The sequence below is a fragment of the Sceloporus undulatus genome, chromosome 1 (assembly GCF_019175285.1).
Source record: "Sceloporus undulatus isolate JIND9_A2432 ecotype Alabama chromosome 1, SceUnd_v1.1, whole genome shotgun sequence".
Classification (NCBI taxonomy): domain Eukaryota; kingdom Metazoa; phylum Chordata; class Lepidosauria; order Squamata; family Phrynosomatidae; genus Sceloporus; species Sceloporus undulatus.
Genome location: NC_056522.1, coordinates 100,363,268 through 100,383,108, shown reverse-complemented (window position 1 = coordinate 100,383,108; position 19,841 = coordinate 100,363,268). Strand labels below are relative to the sequence as shown.

General features: G+C 40.5%; 1 protein-coding gene across 5 annotated transcripts in view; it reads left to right on the top strand.

Moving 5' to 3' along the window:
• The window catches only part of NCOA7 (nuclear receptor coactivator 7), a 104,459-nt gene that overhangs the window by 80,274 nt on the left and 4,344 nt on the right, over window positions 1-19,841 (top strand). For 4 of the 5 annotated variants that reach the window (XM_042448125.1, XM_042448116.1, XM_042448140.1 and 1 more), the window contains 4 exons: window positions 11,586-11,729; window positions 13,457-13,609; window positions 16,238-16,333; window positions 19,418-19,491. In XM_042448125.1, coding sequence (XP_042304059.1) covers window positions 11,586-11,729; window positions 13,457-13,609; window positions 16,238-16,333; window positions 19,418-19,491 — 467 coding nt within the window. Of the gene's footprint in view, window positions 1-9,347; window positions 9,438-11,585; window positions 11,730-13,456; window positions 13,610-16,237; window positions 16,334-19,417; window positions 19,492-19,841 lie in introns of those variants that run through there. The other variant, XM_042448149.1, reaches the window with a different exon arrangement.

The window sequence follows — 19,841 nt, the reverse complement described above, 5'->3', positions numbered from 1 at the left end:
GATCAGTAGGATGCAGAGCAGAAGAGAAAGGAAACCCCACTAAAAAAAGATGGAAACATTAAGAAGAGTTCAAAACGGGACTCATTGTACAACTTTATACTTCAGATATGATGTGGTTAGAATATATAAAATATACAGTGGAAGAGGGGGAAAGACATACAGAATAACAAGGGAAAATATAAATTAGGCTTCAGGATATGTTTGGCTGTTGAGAGAAAAGAGCACATCATAGAAGCCATACTGCACTCAACATACCAGCAGTGTGTGGTCCTGCTATTGTTTTTCTTATATATAGTCAACCCTCTGTATCCATGGATTGAAGTATCCTCAGCTTGAAAATATTTTTAAAATATATAAATTCCAAATAGCAAACCTTGATTTTGCCATTTTATATAAGGGACACCATTTTGCTATGCTATTGTATTTAATGGGACTTGAGCATCCACAGATTATGTTATCCATGAGAGGTCCTGAAAGCAAACCCCAGTGAGTACCATGGGCCCACTGTAGCTCTAAGTTGATTCTGACCTATGGCAACCCTATATTAGGGTTTTCTTGGCAACAGGTATGCCAAGGCACTTCTTAGGCTGAGAGAGTGTGACTTGATCAAGGTCACCCAGTGAGTTTCCATGGCTGACAGGGATTAGAACCTTAGTATCCCACAGCTCTTGTTGAACACTCCAGCCGCTGTACCTCACTGGCTCTGTAGTACCTAGGGAGGAAACATGACTGGCTTGCTAAAACAGGAACTTTGCCAGGTAACAGGTCCCATGTGTCTGTTGACAATAGCAGTGTTTTCTTTAAAATCAAAACAATGTTGGGACATAGAAATTAACTGGATTTAAATTAGTAAATTGGCATAATCATTTCATGATAGAGAATTCTGGGAGTTGGAGCTGGATCTGTAATTGTAATTCCAAGATCTAGAGCAGATGAGAGAGATCACTCCATAAGAGACTATGACCAGAATGGGCAATGACTTTTCTCTTGGACTTCCCCTTGAATTTTTGAAAGAACTTGCTATGAGTGAAAGGAGGGATTCTGTGCCCAGTAGCAATAATCTATGACACAAATATATCTCCTGAATTGAAATCTTGAGCACTAAGAACCAGAAGCCAAAGTAAAATTAGGGGACTGCACTGGAAAAAAGCCATTCACAGCTATGGCAAATATGGAGAGTAGCTTAATTATATTAATTTCTGGAATATTTACTTTGTAAAGCACAAGAGGATGTGGACAACAATAAAAGAGTAATGAAATGTATGTTCTTTTTAAAAGTTGAATTCCAGAATTTGTTACCCAGTGAAGGGGAAATTCTAGCTCATATTTCTCATGGAACTGATTCCTTTTGACAATCAACTACTAACCTTTGGTCATAATGGCCATTTGGCTGTTTTATTGATGCTATGTATAATTGAAAAATTATCTATATTAAGCACATGTGGCACTGTTTGTATAAGTAGACCACATGGAGTGGTGTGAAATGGCAACATTATGAATTGGTTTTCCTTTTCCTCCTTTTCCCATCTGTTCTGTACAAGCTTATCTGGTGTTAGCTTGGTTCACATCCACCTGCTGTACCCACCTGTCAGGCTTTCTGATAAGCAGTATACTGCATGCTATGTTATTGCTATTTCTGCTATGACAGGTTTTCCCAAATTGGTACCCAGACATCCCAGCCCTGCATAATATGTAACCACTAAATGGGCTTGATCTGCTTATCCAAGATAGAGGAAGCTGCTGCTTTTTCTATTTCTTCATACATTAGAAAGGAGTTGGGAGGAAGGCAGTAATATATTTTATACACTGGACTTAATGATGTGGTCAAGTGAGGCATATTAATCAAGTATGTTACTTCTCATAGAATCATAGAGTTGGAAAAGACCCTAAGGGCCATCTAGCCCAACCAACCCCTGCTATGCAGGAATACACAATCAAAGCACCCCCTACACATGGCAATCCAGCCTCTGTTTAAAAACCTCCAAAGAGGGAGACTCCACCACTCTCTGAGGGAGTGCGTTCCACTATTGAACAGCTATTACTGTCAGGAAGTTCTTCCTCATGTTGACGTGGAATCACTTTTCCTCTAGTTTGAATCCATTGCTCCAGGTCCTGTTCTTTAGAACTGCAGAAAACAAGTCTGCTCCATCCTCAATATGACACCCCTTCAAGTATTTAAACAGGGCTATCATATCAATTCTTAACCTTATACCCAGCTCCCCAAGTCTCTCCTAATAGGGCATAGTTTCCAGACCCTTCACTATTTTGGTCACCCTCCTCTGGACACAGTCCAGCTTCTCATCTTTTTTGAATTGTGGTGCCCAGAACTGGACACAGCATTCCAGGTGAGGCCTGACCAAAGCCAAATAGAGTGGTACTATATATCCCTTGATCTAGGCACTATACTGCTATTGACGCAGCCTAGAATCTTATTGGCTGTTTTAGGTGCCGCATCACCCTATTGACTCATGTTCAACTTGTGGTCTACTAGAACTCCTAGATCCCTTTCCCATGTAGTCTTGTTAAGCCAGGTATCCCCCATACTTTGTCTATGCATTTCATTTTTTCTGTCTAAGTTCAGTACCTTAAATTTCTCCCTGTTCAAATTAATTTTGTTAGTTGATCTTTGTATCTAATTCTCTTTCTTTGAAATGTGGTAAGTCGTCACTCTCACTCATTTTGTTTAGAGGGACTCTGCCCCTCTGTGCCAAAGTTCTGCCCTAATAGGACAACTGTCAGGTACATAAGCTAGGACCCACGCTAAGCAGCCAAGCTCTGAACCAGTTGGCCTATGTATGCTTGTATGAGAGTCAATGTATCATCAGTAGTCTCTCCTCCAGCTCATACAAATTATTAGACCTTGGTTCTACTACTAATCCAGTTTTAGATTATTATTCCCTCTTTGATATGTGTATTAAAAAGCTGAACTGCTTTACAGAACTATAGTAAAACCTACAGAGGATCTTTGTACTATAGCCCACCCTTCAACACTCCTTTTCTGTCTCTGTGGATAACATTTCTATTCAACCAGTCCAGCAAGCCCGCAGTCTTGGTTTTATCTTTGACTCTTTTCTGTCGTGTATCCCTCAGATCCAGACCACAGCCAAGGTTTGTAGATTCTTTTTGTACAATATTGCCAAAATCCGACCATATCTCTCCGCCTCTACTGCCAAGATCCTGGTCCATGCCCTAGTGATCTCACGACTTGATTACTGTAACGTCCTCCTGGCTGAGCTTCCTCTCTCTCACCTCCATCCTTTAATTTCTGTCCAGCATTCAGCTGCTCGCATTATCACTTCCACCCACCGCTCTGACCACATCTCTCCTGTGTTGGCATCCCTTCACTGGCTCCCCCTCCCTTTCCACATTCAGTATAAGCTCCTGCTGTCGACATTTAAAGCCCTCCATGGACTGGCCCCTCCCTACTTATCAGACCTTATTTCCCCTCACCTTCCCACCAGGGCCCTCTGTTCTGGTAGTCAAGGTCTGCTGTCTCAGCCCAGGATTTCCTTTGCCCCATCCCGGATTCGCCCCTTTTCACTTGCTGCCCCTCACTCCTGGAACCTTCTTCCCCCACAAGCAAGAGCCATCACTTCTTTATCCAGCTTCAAAACGGAGTTGAAAACCATCCTGTTCAGAGAAGCCTTCCCAGGCATTGCATAATTGTTGCTTACTATTTGATGTTATTTTGGTGCCTGTTTATTGAACCACTTCCTGTATTGCTATGTACTGTATATGCATTATCCTACTTGAGAGTATGTATTTTCCCTGGAAGAAGATTAACCATCCATTATGAAGCCAAGCCCTCCCTCCAGTCCATCTGCCTTGGTCCAGGCCTTGGAGGTAGAGAGGAACTGCTGGACCTCTTACCCTTTCCCTCCACCACTCCCTTCTCCTTTTGTGTCATGTCTTTTTAGATTGTAAGCCTGAGAGCAGGGAACCGTCTAATTAAAAAGATTGTATGTACAGCGCTGTGTAAATTTACAGCGCTTCATAAATAAAGGTTAATAATAATAATAATAGATAATTTTTTCCAGGATATATACATTTTCCCTTCAGGCAAAATTGTGGGAAATTACTTCCTCTTTCTTCGCTTCCCTTTGCCAGAGAATACCTGGACTGTTATAGTTGCAGTGATTCAGTTGCAAGAAACAATGAAAAGCAGAAGAAGGATAGAAAAGCGGTATGTGATGGGCTGTTCAAGCAAACAGGGGTAGGGCTAGTTAACACCAGCTAGTTCCCTGGCAATGAATAGAGCATACACAATCCCCCTCTCTTTCTAGACTTGCTCTTATTCCCAGTACAGGCATCAACAGGTAGCTCAGACAATGTGAGTTTCATTCAGGTAGCCACATGTTATATATTGGGGAAGGAGCAGCAGTATTGGGCACCTCTCCCACTGATGTTACTGTTAGTACTGAGAGCACTATGCCTTCTGTACCAATTTTCAGGAAAACATGGGAAGTACTGTTCCTAGATTTCAGGACCTCACCTCTTTACTCCAGGCCTCCCAACCATGAAAATAAAATAAAATAAATCCATAGTGTTGACTGTCCCCATACATTTCTTTAGCTTTGCATGGGAGAAGAGCCCACTGTTTTCCACTATTTAAACTAGGTTGTAAATGTTGCAGTTGTTTACAGTCATTTCAGCTAGGATAAAGTTGATTAGGCAGATTAGTGATTACCACACAAGCTGCTGGTAAAAAGACATTGCTTGAAAAGGTTCGAAGGTAAACTGTATGAAACCTCTTGAGCACTTCGTAGAAGCATATCAAAATACTCTCCCCCCCTCCCCCAATAACAGTGGTGATTTACCAAATAACAGTTCAGTACTGGCAGTAGTAGTAGGATATAATGCTGCATGTTACCTTGTCTCAGCTTAATTTCCGTTACAATTATAGGTAAGAGTGTGGCCATTTTTCACAGATTTTCATATGTCTTTTCTGTTGGAGTGAGACTTTCTTGTAAGTCTGTTCTCTAGTTTAGGCACTGCCCTGTAATCTATGGACTTTTCCTTTTTGTTATCACTGTTTTTAATTTATTTAAAATCAGAGTAAAATCCCACAAGAAGAAAAAGAAGACTCTCTGTGTGTGCATAGGATCTCACAGGATTGGCCTAAAAGAATACAGAAGCAGATTACTTTCACTAGAACTCTGTGTTGTTATTATTATAGTTTATTTTTATAGCGCTGTACACAGCGCTGTAGAACAGTTGTGGCCCTTTATATGTTTCAGGACAGCAACTCTTATTTCTCACATGCTCATTCTTCATTTACTATGCTGCGTGGGGTTGATGGGAGTTGTATCCCCAAGATATTTGGATGTCTGTATTTGCTTGATTTCTTCTCAGAACAGAAGTTACCAATATCCTTTTGGTAAAAACTGATTGGGTGATACAGCAATAGCAACTTCATTTCTATGCTGCTTATCAGTGCACTTAGGCACTCCCTAAGCAGTTTACAACATGTAAGCTGATTTCCCCCAACAAGCTGGGTACTCGTTTTCCCCCTCTCTGGCTTTTCTTCGCGAAGGAAGATTCAGGAAGGACTCATCCCGCGCTTTCTACATGCAAGGCTGAGTGGACCTTGGAGCCCCTGGTATCGAACTCACAACTTTGTGGCTGCAGTACAGGCATTTAACCACTGTGTCACCAGGGCTCTCAATATACTAGATGAGACTCTGGAGACCAGGGTTCAAATCTTCACTCAGCTATGGAAACTGACTGGGAAACCTTAGGCAGGTCACACACTCTCAGTCTCAGAGGAAGGCAAAATCAAACCTCCTCTGAACTGATCTTACCAAGAACAGTGCTTCTTATCTAATGTAGAAGACTAGCATGTTTCCCTTGGGTCCAGGACCAGAACTATATTTGTGCCCATTGACCATTAACTATAATTGTTTTTTGCCTGGAACCTCTCCAGTGACCAGGAAATATACAGTATTCAGGGGTATTTATGTTGGCCATATAGCAAAACACAAAAGTGCAGTACCTTTACTGGCCAACCAAAATGCAGAAAGTGCCTCATGCCTCAAGCATCTTCATCTTTTTTTCCTCCTGTATGTTTTTAACATCTTTATCTGCTCAAAAAGCCAGTAACTCTTCAAAAGTTTGCATGATGCATTTTCTGCATTGTAGTTGGTCAATAAAGGTATCACTCTTGTGGATTTTGTTCTATTATCCAATGACCAGCAGCTGATGCTCATAGATTGGCACTGGTCTATGGACACTATTTTGAATAGTACTGATCTTGAACATATAAAAACATACAACCCAGGGAAATTTTTATTATTGGCAAAACAGAGGAGGGTAAGTGGCATAATCAGGTGTGCCACTCAGAAAGTAAAGAAAATGTCAAAAGTTTATAGAAACATCACTGTTCTAGCTTTTTGCTGATGTGAATCTGTAAAGCTGGCCCTAAGACAATGTGTTGCTGGGTATCGCATGCACATTATTTTTTCTTTATCAGGGAAAAGATATCAGGAGAGTTTGTAGGTTGTTAGGGGAGCACATGCTCTTCATGCAGGAGGTACCTTCTGTTGCTCAGAAGTGTAGTGATGCAAAAGGCTTCTGTCAGAGACTCAGGGAAGGGACAGCCAGTCAGAATAGCTTATACTGGATTAGTGAGCAAATAAGAAGGCGCTAGCTCAGTGCTAGAAGACATGTGTGTGCAGAAGGCTCAGTATCTCTTTTCTCTATATATGGCTAGGAAAGCTTGGCAACTGTTTGTTCAGCTCACTGTAAAACAGTGTTCTTTGTTTCTATACAAATGCATCAACAGACTCACCAGTGCAAGGATATCTGTGTTATTACAGTGTGAGTGGCTACTTTTAACGTAGCATACAGGTTCAGGGATAGCCAGGATGACCAGAATAAATAAATAAATCACAGTCTATATTTTGATATTGCCTTTATTAAGCTAACTAAAAAGGTATAAAATCTTGGTACTAGCTTTTGAAGCCAAAGCTTTTTAACAGACAATTTTTTTTAAAAAAAAAAAACATGTTGCAGTGAGTACATGGAGAGAGAGGAAGTGGGGATCTGCACATTGTCTCCAGATGGTATATAGGGCAGTTTGCAGTTTGTGGTTTTTAAAATTTCACTTCCCTCCGAGTTCACTTTTTACACCCCCATCCCAGTAATTCATGGATCAATGGATTGATTGTTCGACCATGGACAGATGGCTAGAAGGATATCTATAATGCAAGGTAATACTTCTTAGAGCAGGGGTAGGCAACCTTTTTCAGCCAGGGGCCGAGTTGCTGTCCCTCAGACAACTGGGGGGCCAAAGCAGGGGGGGAGCTTACACCCTCCGGGGGCGAGGCCGTGTGCCGGGGTTGGAGCCGCATGTCGGGGGCGGAGCTTCCACCCTCTGGGGGCGGGGCTTTCTCTGCTCCCTTTCTCGACCTCCAGCTGTCTGAGAGACAGCTAGAAGTGGGGGGGGGATTGGGAGAGGGGGTGACAGGCGCGCGCCTGCTCCTCCTGCCCTTCCTTGGCCCCCAGCTGCCTCTCAGAGAACCAGTAAGGGCCCATGAGGGGCAGGAGCAACAGGCGCGCGTCCCCTGCTCCTGTCCTCGGGGCTTTGCCAGGCCTGAGGTATCCTCCGAAGGACACCTCAGGGCTGCCAAAGCCCCGCGGGGAAGAGGAGGCGTGTGCCTGCCCTCTCCTCCTTGGCCCCTTTCTTCGGCCGAACGGGCTCCAAGGGGCCCTTTCAGCCGAAGGGGACGCTTGAAACCATTCTCATTGTTAAAGCAGACCTTTTAGTATTAAAAGCACTGAAAATACACAGAAATGCACTTTGGAAAGTCGCACTGTCTCACCTGCAGAAAGAGTGCATGTCCCACAAATTGACATATCATCATCACCATCATCATCATCATCATCACTCTCATTTCAAAGCAGACCGTTTAGCATTGAAAGAACTGAAAATACACAGAAATGCACTTTGGAAAGTCACACTGTCTCACCTGCAGAAAGAGTGCATGTCTTCTTCTTCCTATTCCTCCTCTTGCTTCTTCTTCCTCCTTTTCTTCCTCCTTCCTCCTCCCTCCCTCCTCTTCCCCTGTGGACCCCCGCCTCCTTCTCCCCAGGCCCGCGGCTGTGCAGCAACCACGGGCTTGGGGGGAAGGCCGAGGGGGACCCCCGCCTCCTTCTCCCCAGGCTCACGGCCCCACTGCCTCTCCCTGCCCTGTGGGATGGCCAAAGCTTCCCCACAGGGTGGGGGGGAAGGAGCGCGCCGCCAGCCCCAGCGCTTTCCCCCGCCCCTCTGGGAGGTCAGAGGCCGTCCCAGAGGGGCGGGGAAGGAGCGTGCCGCCGGCCCCAGCACTTCCCCCACCCCTCTGGGAGGGCGGCGGCCGTCCCAGAGGGGCGGGGAAGGAGCGCGCCGCCAGCGGCAATCAGTGGCAGGGACGGCCTGGGGCCGCTCCTACGGTGCCCGCGGGCCAGATTAGGCCCGTGGGCCGTAGGTTGCCGACCCCTGTCATAGAGTCACCATGGTGTAATGGTCTGAGTATTCAACTAGGACATTGGGGGAACAGGAATTTGAGTCGCTCCTCAGTCTTGCAAACTCACTGGATGACCTTGGGCAAGTCACATTCTCTCCGCCTCAGAGAAAAGCAATAGCAAAGCCCTTGTGAAGAAATATTGCTAAGAAAACCTGATAACAACAACAGGTGTCACAAAAGCTTACACTCTGAGTTTAAGGGATTTACTGTTCTTTCAGGCACCACAAAATTGGTACTCCTAGGGTTACACAGGAGGAGGACGTGTCTTCTAGACAAGGTGGCTTTGAAGTGGTTCTTCAAAGTGCAGGTGTTAATGGCTGAAGATAAGTGAGATGTGGAGAGGATATTGTAGCTATCCAGAAGGTGATCTCCCTTAGGAAATGCTAATGAGGAGCTTTTGATCAGTTGGTTTTGCAGGGAAAGTGTATCTTAACAGATTTTAAGGGATATGAGGCAGGATCCCTGGGGCACCTCTCACACTTCCCTTGAACAAAGGTCAGTCAGCCTCCTCAGCAAATATATTCTGCCTATGAAATAGGGATGCTTTAATTTCCGTATAGCTGAAATTAACCAAAAGGAAAGGGCTTTTGGTCCCACAGACTAATTTGTAGATTAACTGCTACAGGGAGCCTTCTAGCTTGAGACATGTTTCCTAGGCAGTTCTTGCTTTGTGCTGAGACTGTCCTCAGGGCCCCCTTTACCTTATCCTGGAGAAAACGAAAGTGAACACTACGAGGAAGTATAGAACTAGCCACACTTTCATAGTGTGTGAAAGAGCAGCAGCAGCAGCTTCATTGGTGGTGAGGAATCTGAACAAGCAGGAGAAAAACGTGGAGTCGGGAAAGCAAAGTCTTAAGAATGAGAGTAAAGCAACCACCCCTGAATTTCCAAATAATATACTGTGCCAGACCTGATCAGGAACCTTTTGTGCAGGTACTGAATCCTTTTCAGTTTTTTTGTTTATCAGCTGATAACTTTGCAGTTCATTGTGATCCACGACACGTGGAGGATTGCAGAATCATACACAATTAAGAGTGAGGATTTTATTGGGATAAATGAGGTTGACAAATCTGTCCAGCACTGCAGATTATTCTGGTAGTTTAACTGAAGTTAGTGTGCATATAATTTTTCAGGACATGTCAGATGCAACATTACAGCCAATGTGGGATTAAGCTGTTCTTGTTTTAGAGTATATTCTTTTTGAAACTGTGTTTTTCTGTCTTGGACTGGTTCCTAACAAATCTTAATAAATAGGTTTAATGTGATCCTGTTTTAATGTAAACTCAAGTAAGTCCTGTTGAATTTAATGGGAGAAGTCCCAGGTGACTATATGGGAGTGCAGCTTTTAAAGAAAGCTTTTTGTGTTCTTTTCTTCTTTCCTTTCCTTTGGCTTGGTTTTAATTTTCTCCTTCATATTCTTTGTAAATTGCATATTCAAGAGCAGCTATATTCTGTATAAGAAACTATATGTATGGTTTGTATAGAATGCATAAGAAGTGCTAAAATACAATTGAGATCCTGGTGGGCAATTGATGTCATCAACACAACTCTCAGCAGCCCTAGCTAGTTGTGAGAGATAGTGGGAGTTGTAGTCCATAATCTCCAGAGCCCCATCACTAGTTTAGCTTTTCTTCCCACACTGGGAAGTATGTTGATACTTCTTCAATCTTTGTTATTTTTTATTTTGTTGTTTTGATTATTATGTTTGGAGTTCTGATATTAGCTGATTTCATCATTTTTATAAGACGGTTCATTTTTGAAATTGGGAAAAGGTGGGGGGGATAAAAATCTTCTAAAAATATAGTATAACTGGCACCAAACACACATACACACACCAGTTCTGAAATGCCTCAAAGACAGAATACTTTACAGTCTTTTATATTTTATTTGGTAAGGGGGGAAAGTAAAATAAATCAGAGGATCACAGCATAAGATAAATAAAACATGGCACATTCTGAGTTGGAGGGCTTGGCTTGGTCATATTCCAGCAATGTCCCATGTGTATTTTCCTTTCTCTTTGAAAGTTAAAATCTAGTTGTATAGCCACTATTGTTTATATGTGTGTATTTATGTGTGATTTAGATTTCTGCTGCCATAAAATACACAATTTATCTACAAGAATGTTTGTATTACTAACTGATTTAATTCTGTGAGTAGCCATGTGGTTGGAATATAAACTAAATATAAATGTGGATAAATGACAGAGAATAAACTGTGCCCATAATCTTCTCCCCAAATACTTGCTAACGAGGTCTTCTTCCAGAACATTTCCACAGTATACATATTAACAAAGCATCATGTACATTACCTTTTAAGGCAGTTTCTTCCAGTATGAATGGATTTAGCAGGTTAGGCTCAAATAAGTGCTATAGTTTTAAATCAGAATGGTAATAAATTGCCAATTAAACATTGCCAACTGACTGACAAAATTGGTCTCTGTTTAAATGAGAGATTCCTTTAAGAAAGGGGTTGCCTTATACAGGTTGTTTCTTACCTACCCTTTTACTTTCCTCGAGGAGTCTATCTGAAAGCAAAGCTTAGAAAACACTCCTTCAGAGAGTGTAGATAGATACACACACATATTTTAAAAATAAGAATGCAAGTCCACCCACCCATTGCTAATTATTTTAAGTCTCATGATTTCAGTGAGAAATTCTAAACTTGCCCTTAGCATAACCACTGAAATCAATCTAATGTTAATGTGTTAACTTTAATTTGTTCCCTAACTTGCCTTTTATTTCTGGGATTCAGATTAAAAGTTATAAAGAGCATATACAGATTGAGTCTTCCTTATCCGGAATTCCAAAATACTCCAAAATTGTCCACATGGGTGGCTGAGATAGTGACACCTTTGCTTTCTCATGGTTCAGTGTACACAAACCTTTGTTTCATGCACAAAATTGCTAACAACATTGTGTATAAAATTACCTTCAGGATGTGTGTATAACGTGTATATGAAACATTAATTAATTAATTTAATGTTTAGATTTAGGGCCCATCTTTAAGATGTCTCATTATGACCATTCCATGTTAACAGAACATATTTTCAGCCCTATCGTAGTGTCTCTCTTTTCTATGTAGATTATTACTGTGGAAGAGGCAAAACGCCGAAAGAGTGTTTGCAGCTATTGTGAAGAAGATGATGGTGAGGTTGATGAAGATGATGATGCATTGCCTGTTTTAAAAAATCAGAGTGCACTCTTAGAAAATATGCATGTGGAACAGGTATGGTTGGGTCACTTAGCCCTAATCAACTCCTTTCACTTCACTGCTTGTTGTTTTCTGTCTCACACCTTATGTTTGTATGTTGTATGTTTCAAAACTGGCCAGCTCTCAGGATAACAGAATAGTCAGGTTTTCTTGTATCCATATTTTCACTTTTTAAGGAATAGGAAGAGGTTCAAGCAACCTATGCTTGAAAGGAAGTCTCTTTTCATTCACTCACCGGTGTTGTTTCTGTGTTTCACATGTCTCCTCCTCTTTCATATCTCTCTGCCACCAGGCAGCATGATATATGCATTTCCAAAATCCTTTGATGTACAGGAGTCTTTTTCACATTTCAGGCATGTAACAGTATGTTGACAGCTGACTTTCAGTGGGAACCTCCTTTCTAGCAAAGTCAGGATAGATGGGAAATTGGGGTACCACAACCACTCTTTTCCATATCTCATAAGAGACAGGAAAGCAGACATTTTTGCAGTTGTATACCTTAAAGTCATTTTTGACTTACAGTGGCCCTATCATGAGGGTTTCTTGGCAAGATTTTTTTCAGGGAGGTTTCCATGGCCGAGTGGGGAATCAAACCCTAGTCTCCAGACCGGTATTTATTCATACAGTTGGACATTCAAAAACAGTATTTTTAAATCTACACCGCAGAAGTAGGAAACAGTTGTGAAGATAAGAAAAGCAGTCCTTTAAACCAATGTTTTTCCATATTAGTCATGATGTAGATCAAGGGAGGGAATATGATACAGAATGATCAAAATGCACATTTGCAGTTGCACTTGCCTGTCAGTGGATGACAGAAAAAAAAAAAGCAACCGACTGAACTAGGGGAAATTGAGGAGAAATTCATGTGAGCATTTCTGCCACAGTCAACCTACCCCACAACTACTCACAGAGCTGTCTTTCAAAAATAATTTAAAATTTCACAAGCAACTCACATCATAGAAAGCTGAAACACAAGTCATAGGACTAAACATGTATGTGTGAACTTGAAGATTTGGTCTTCTTTATTCTGTTCCTTACTGCTTCTCAAAAAGACAGAGAAGGCAGGGGAATATCTTGATCATGTATGTGTGCTCAGGACATTCCCTTCTTTCTTGAGTCATCTAAGGCTTAGAGGAGTGATCCTGAATTCAGATCAGGAAGCAAACTGCAATGGCCCATTGTCCTTGTAAGCCAATTCCTATTTTTCAGAGTGGAAAAGAAGAGACTCATTATGAGGCTATGTGATGTACATAGAATACAACTCTGTGGTTCATCATTAATACACTGATGTCATAAAATAATTGGTATAGCAGTCCATCTCTTAGCCAGAATGTTGCAGACTGGCAGGGTTGGAAAATAGAGTAAGATCTTCATATACACAGACCAACTCTCTTTGGGATTACACAATTTACTCTTATAATTCTTGCAATGAACAAATTTAGTGGAAATAATTAAGGAATTAAATGAGCCCAGTGGTAGCAGGTCGGTCAGCCACACCAGATAGTTAAATGTTAGCCAATGATATTTCAAGGTGTGCCCCATTTTATACCCACCCCCCAGAATACACACTTAAGTAAGGAGCTAGTACATAAACTTGATACAGGCTGTTCCTTTATTGTATAATAATATAATACTGATTAAGAGTAGGACTGTTCAGAGTTATATTGGACAGAAAGGATTTCTAGTGACACATCTAAGTAATGTATTGTATTTTAAGCTACAATGATTTTGTTTCCTACTAGCTTGCCCGATGCCTGCCAGCAAGAGTTCAGGGATATCCATGGAGACTTGTCTACAGCACACAAGAACATGGAACCAGCTTGAAAACTCTGTATCGAAAATCAACCTCTCTCGATAGTCCAGTCCTGCTTATTGTCAAGGACATGGATAATCAGGTTAGCCACAAGATGTGGGTGCGTATATCAGTTGGGGTTTATAAACCATGAGATGATAGCATTTTCCTGTTTTCAAGTCTGACGGTAGGAATGTGAAAAGTCTTGGAATGTGAGAAGTCTTTGTAATACTTTAGGTTCCCTTTTAAGATCCCTTAGTACAATAAGCAGTTTATTGATGACTGTGCTGTTCCATCTTGCAGTGTACCCAGAAATAAGGAGAAATGAAAGTACTGGTGTAGAAGTAGCCATGTTGACTGTAAAACAAAATCCATAATTATGGTAATAGCATCATTCAGTCAGCCAGGTTTCTTCATCAGGCAAATATGTTTTATAAAGGAGAGACATGGGGCTGTTGGGAATGACCATCATAAGAATCATGCATGCTGTCTACAGATGGCATAAACAAGGTTGGCAGACTATCAAGTTAGGCTCTTCACAGCTATTTCCTTACTATTCCTGGGCTTTTGTGGGAATAGGGACAGGAAAAATAACAAAAGCAGTGTAATATAGTTTTTCCATGATAATAATGCTCTATCCTTTGAAAATTCAAATCTGTCTTTATCCAATACAAAGCTCACAAGCCTCTTTATAGGAAAATAGCAGTGAGTTCCTAAGGCTGTCTCTATTTCGACAAAATCTGAGATTAATTTAAGCACTGTAAAATGTAAATGACATCAGTATGTCTGGGGATTACATTTACATGGGAGAAATAAATAACCAGGGACAGATAGCATACCAGTAGAGCTGTTTCGTAAAAATTTGCCAACAAATATAGATAACAAAAGTATACTCACAGACTGGAAATGCTCAATATACGTCCAATCCAATCCCCAAGAAATAGGACTCTCAGGACTATTCACTGATCTTCCATGCAAGCAAAGTGATGCTCAAGATTTTTGCAGGAAATAATTTTAAAAGAAAAAGCCAGACAAAAGAGAAAGAAAGAGAGCAGAAAAGAAAGAGGCACTAGAGATCATATTGCAAATATATGTTGGATAATGGAATGCACTCCCCCCCCCAAAAAAAAAAAAAATTCAGAAGAAAACCAACCTGTACTTTATAGATTACAGTATGTGAAATTATGGATTCTTATTAAAGAAATGGGTGTGTCACAATCTCTAATTGTGAGGACACAGTGGAGAACATGCAAAGAGAGAATGGTTTCCCATTGGCAAGGGAGTCAACCAAAGTTGGCTTTATCACCCTGTTTAATTTATATCCAAAACATATTATATTGGAAGCATAGGAAGTATGAAAGGAGATGTGAAAATTGAGAAAAGGAACATCACCAATTTAAGATATGTAGTGATGAAACTGTACTTTCATCAGTAGTTGTAATATAGTGTCATAATTACTTGTAGAAAATAGCAAAGACTCGGAACAACTCAGAAAGTGCAGTTTCATCAATAACCTTCAAGTTAAGGAAGAAAGTGCAACAGCAGGATTATAGCTAAACATTAAAATAACAACAACAACCCCAGGTGATTTACATAACTTTAAAATGGGTAATTGAAATAGTTAATGATATTCTATATCTTGGCTCAGTAATTAATCAAAATGGGGAAATCAGAAGAATACGAAGACTTAGAAATGTAGCTATGGAGGAACTAGGTAAGATCCTCAAGTGCAAAAAATACATTAGATACTAAAGTCAGAATAATCTAGGCCATAGTATGTCATGATGTTACAGCTAAACATTAAAATAACAACAACCCCGGATGATTTACATAACTTTAAAGTGGGTAATTGAAATTGTAAATGATTTTCTATACTTTGGCTCAGTAATTAATCAAAATGGAGAAATCAGAAGAATACCAAGACTAATAAATGCAGCTGTAAAGGAACTAGATAAGATCCTCAAATGGAGCTGTGAAGGAACTAGATAAGATCCTCATTAGATACCAAAGCCAGAGTAATACAGGCCATAGTGTTTCTGATTTCTGTGTATGGGATACATAGAAAGTGAAGAAAACTGATAGGAAGGAAATAAGCACATTTGCTATGTGGTGCTCTAAAGTACAGATAAGAGAATTGCTAAAAAAAACAAATGAATGGTCCTAAAGCAAATCAGGCCTGAACCTTCCCTACAGATCAAGATAACTAAACAGAGACTGTTGTACTTTGAATATATTATGACAGGAAAAAAATTATAATGCTTGGTGCAGTGGAAGGCAGTGAGGAAAAAAGGGGAAAGGTCACATTATAGGTGGATAGACTCAAGGAAGCCCTACATTTTCAGGACCTGGGTGGATGTCAAAAGCTTTTGGAAGCCTCTCATTCTTATAACTGCCATAAGTCTAGGTCCACTTGATGACAAATAGCAATAAAATCAAAGTATTTCCATGACTAAGAAAAATACCATCAGAATTGCTTGAAGAGCAAAGATAGAATCTCTGCACCTTGATGGCCCAGCTTTTGGAAACTGGGAAACAATGGATTCTCCAGTCCTGCTAATTCACATCTATATGTATTTATGTCATGTTATGTATGGAGTCATACATGCGATATAAGGGCTTTAAGCAATTTATTTAGTAAAATTTCCTGTGTTTTCAATGTGTTCAATGTTTTTTTAAAAAATCTCATGTTAAATTTGGAAATAATGTTAACAGCCATTTTGTTTTTGGACAGATATTTGGGGCTTATGCAACACATCCTTTCAGGTTCAGTGATCACTATTATGGCACTGGAGAAACTTTCCTATACACATTTAATCCTCTTTTCAAGGTATGTGGCTCTGGGGATAGTTTTAACCCATGCTTAAACAGTCTGTTTGTTTGATTACTGACCATTTTTAAGATTCCAACTGGGTCTTAAATCTACATGTGAGTCCCAACTACAGAAGAGCCAATAACTAAATGAAATTTATAGAAATGTTGACTTCCCAAGTTCCCATTCATTTTGAGTCTACTTTAGTTAAGACTTACAATTGAATTTAGACCTCATGTTTAAAAACAACAATGAATTGAACAAAAGTTAGCAGTTTGAAGATGCATTAACAAAACTTTGGAAAATTCAACGTTTTGTATTATAGCTCTTAGAATCCCTGACCCTGCATGGCTTTGGCTATGGCAGAAGAAAAGAAATAACTTTTCCAAGAACTGTGTGAAACCGACCTCATGACTTTTTTTGGAAGATATTCAGTAGACCTAAATAATGGCTCATGTATATTGATGTTGCTTTACTTCTACACCTTAGCCTTGCCAAATCCAAGATGGGACACTGTGAGAGTGTCCCATGTAAGGTCCTCTGATTTTTTAAAGGAAGAGTCAGATGTAAATGTGACACATAGTAAGTCATTCAGAAATTGTAGCTGAAAAGAGAAATAAAACAAATCTGTATTGGCAGATGGCTGAAAAAGCATTTTATAGTTCTGTAGTAATGGATGGAAGACACAAGAACTGAGAGATGGTAGCAGAAACAGTAGTATGTCAGTTTTGAGAATGATTTTAGCAGATCAAACAACAACAAAAATAAGTAAGGTGAGATACACACATGAACAAAGCAAAATATTATACTGTTTTAATAACACTCAGGCCTAGGAGCATGAACCAAGACATACATCCATCTCTTTATTCATATCCACACCTTTCTCCCAGACTTGGACTCAAGATGATGTACCGATAAAATGCAATAAAAACACTTATTGTATATACACTTGTCCATCCACATTCACTGGAGTTAGGGGCAAAGGATCCCCATGAATGTGGAAAAACTGGAAATAACAAAATCAATATGCTTTTACCTGAGAGAACACATCTCTAAGAGTCTCTAGATCCTCCAGTGCAACTCTGTGGTCAACATCTGCTAGACATTGACCATAGAATTGCGTTGAAGGAGCTACAAATGCCTAGTGCAGTGTTCTCTTTAGAAATCTCTAGGTCCTTCAGTGTGACTTTTGGTTAAAGTTGATCATAAAGTAGCACTGAAGGACCTAGAGATTCCTAGAGAGAGCATATTAATAAAATCCATGAATAATCAAATCCACAAATTTGGAGGGACAAGTGTACTCAACTATAAGTAGAGTATATACTATAAGAGTATAAACTATAAGTCAATCTCATGTATAAGTCAGGGTTTGGGGCCAAAATTACAGGCCTGAGTTGTATAGGGATTTATAGGTCAAAACCAGCACTTTGAATTGTGCCCCAAAACAGACCGTCAGCCAATGGTGCTCTTGCAACACTGGAGTTGTGTGCTCCCTGTAACTAGCACCCATTAGTAATCTGACTGCAGCTTTTTGGAACAATTAAAAAACTCTTCAAAAGCACCACCACATAGAGGTAAATACGATGTAACTAAGGGCCAAAGAACACAGCCCAGAAATAGAGGCCTCCAGCTGCGATTGGGCCTGGACCACAGCAACTACACAGCCTGCACCCGAAGTGAGCTGTCTTCATGGTCCCAACCCAGCACTCCCAGGAATCGGATATAATCCACCGTTTTTCGATCCGGTCCAAAGGACCAGATTGCAGTGCCAGAGCGGCTTCCGGCCACTTTGGGAGCACCAAACCCCCAAAGTGGCCAGAAGCTGCCTTATTTGGCCTGTGTGTTTTGAGCTTTAGTCATGTGTCACCAAGGCCAGATCAAGGGGAGGCTGCAGCTGGTGCACTAACTTCAACTGTGAAAATGCACCGCTGGCCACTTCATAAGCCTGAGCATCCAGGGTCATGACTGAATGCAGGAGTACACACAAGTGGCAAATGTATGTGTTCAGGGTCAGTGTAACTCCATCCAGAACAGGCTGCATCCTTATTTCATGATCTGCCTTTGAACTGACCAGGACCATCTGTCTTGTCTGGATTAAGTTTCAAATTGTTCACGCTCATCCAGCTCATCACTGTCAACAGGCACTAATTTAGAACCAAGACAGTTTTCTTTAATTGAAGTGGAGAGAATTCTGGTGTCACCAGCATATTGGTGATACTTGACCCCAAAATGTTGGACAGCCTCTCCCAGTGGCTTCATGTATATGTTGACATGGGAGATCAAACAACTCTAGTTGCCAAGTAGTCAAACAGGAGTCCCTCAGCACCACTTTCTTAGTTTACTCCTCCAAGAGGTAATGAAGCCAGTGCAAAACAGTCTCATCCTAGAGAGATGGCCCAGAAGATTACCATGGTCGATGGTATTGAATGCTGCTGATAGCCCTGTATGTTGGACTCTTTCCCCACAATCACATACCTGTCCTCTGTTACCAGATCTTCCTCTGCCTGTAGCACTGGAATGGCTGCCCCAGGAGTCCCATTGTCTAATTCCTTCCCCCCCCACAAAACATAGCCTCCTTTTTATTATTGAAAAAAAATATAAATAAGCCCAATATACAGAGATAACTGATAGCATCTTAGAAAATCCAGCAACAAAACATGATATCTACACCATAGGGCACATTCAATAGTTTTTGCTTAAAAACCACTTGGGACAGCTTCCCTACGTCACATTGCTTAGGATGGTGAACTGAAAATTGTCCTAAGCAGTTTTTAGTAAAAAGCATTTATATTAAGCATTACCTTGATAATTTTTTGCCTAGAAATGCATTAGGAATTGTTCTTATTTTTTTCTTTGAACACAAATCAATCCATTCTCTATCATACTACAGTGCACTTCTGTGCATATATATTGTACATGTTTGTACATGTCTACTGCCACTGCAGTTTGAGATGATAGATTATAGCTTAAAAATAGGCAGTTTCTTTAGTTTCCATCATATCCTCCTAACTAGCTGATAATATTACAACACATTTGCAAATATATCTTAGTATAATTGTAGCTGTGCTCTGCTCACTTAGGTTTTATGCTCTGCTCACTTAGGTTTTTAAATGGAGTGGAGAAAACACTTATTTTATCAACGGAGATGTAACATCATTAGAACTTGGAGGCGGAGAGTAAGTCATGTGCATTTCTCTTGATATATTTATGAATCATACTGGTGAGAACTATGTACAGCATCTTCCATTACTGAAGAAGCAGACTACTATTCATTATTAAAACCAGCTTTGTTTCTTCAAGCCATCAGAACTGCTGCAGTGACCAATAGTATTGGCTGCTTGCATGGTACTTTTTGCATGTGCATCTAATTATGTTGGATCATGGAAAAAGTTAAATAAATAATATCAGTTAAATAATACAAGCCATTTGTTTAGCTAGATTAAGATCAAAACCATAGGTGCAACCTACTGTTGTGCTTCCATATATCTGGATATTAAGGTCATTGCTTGAATATTTACATACTCCA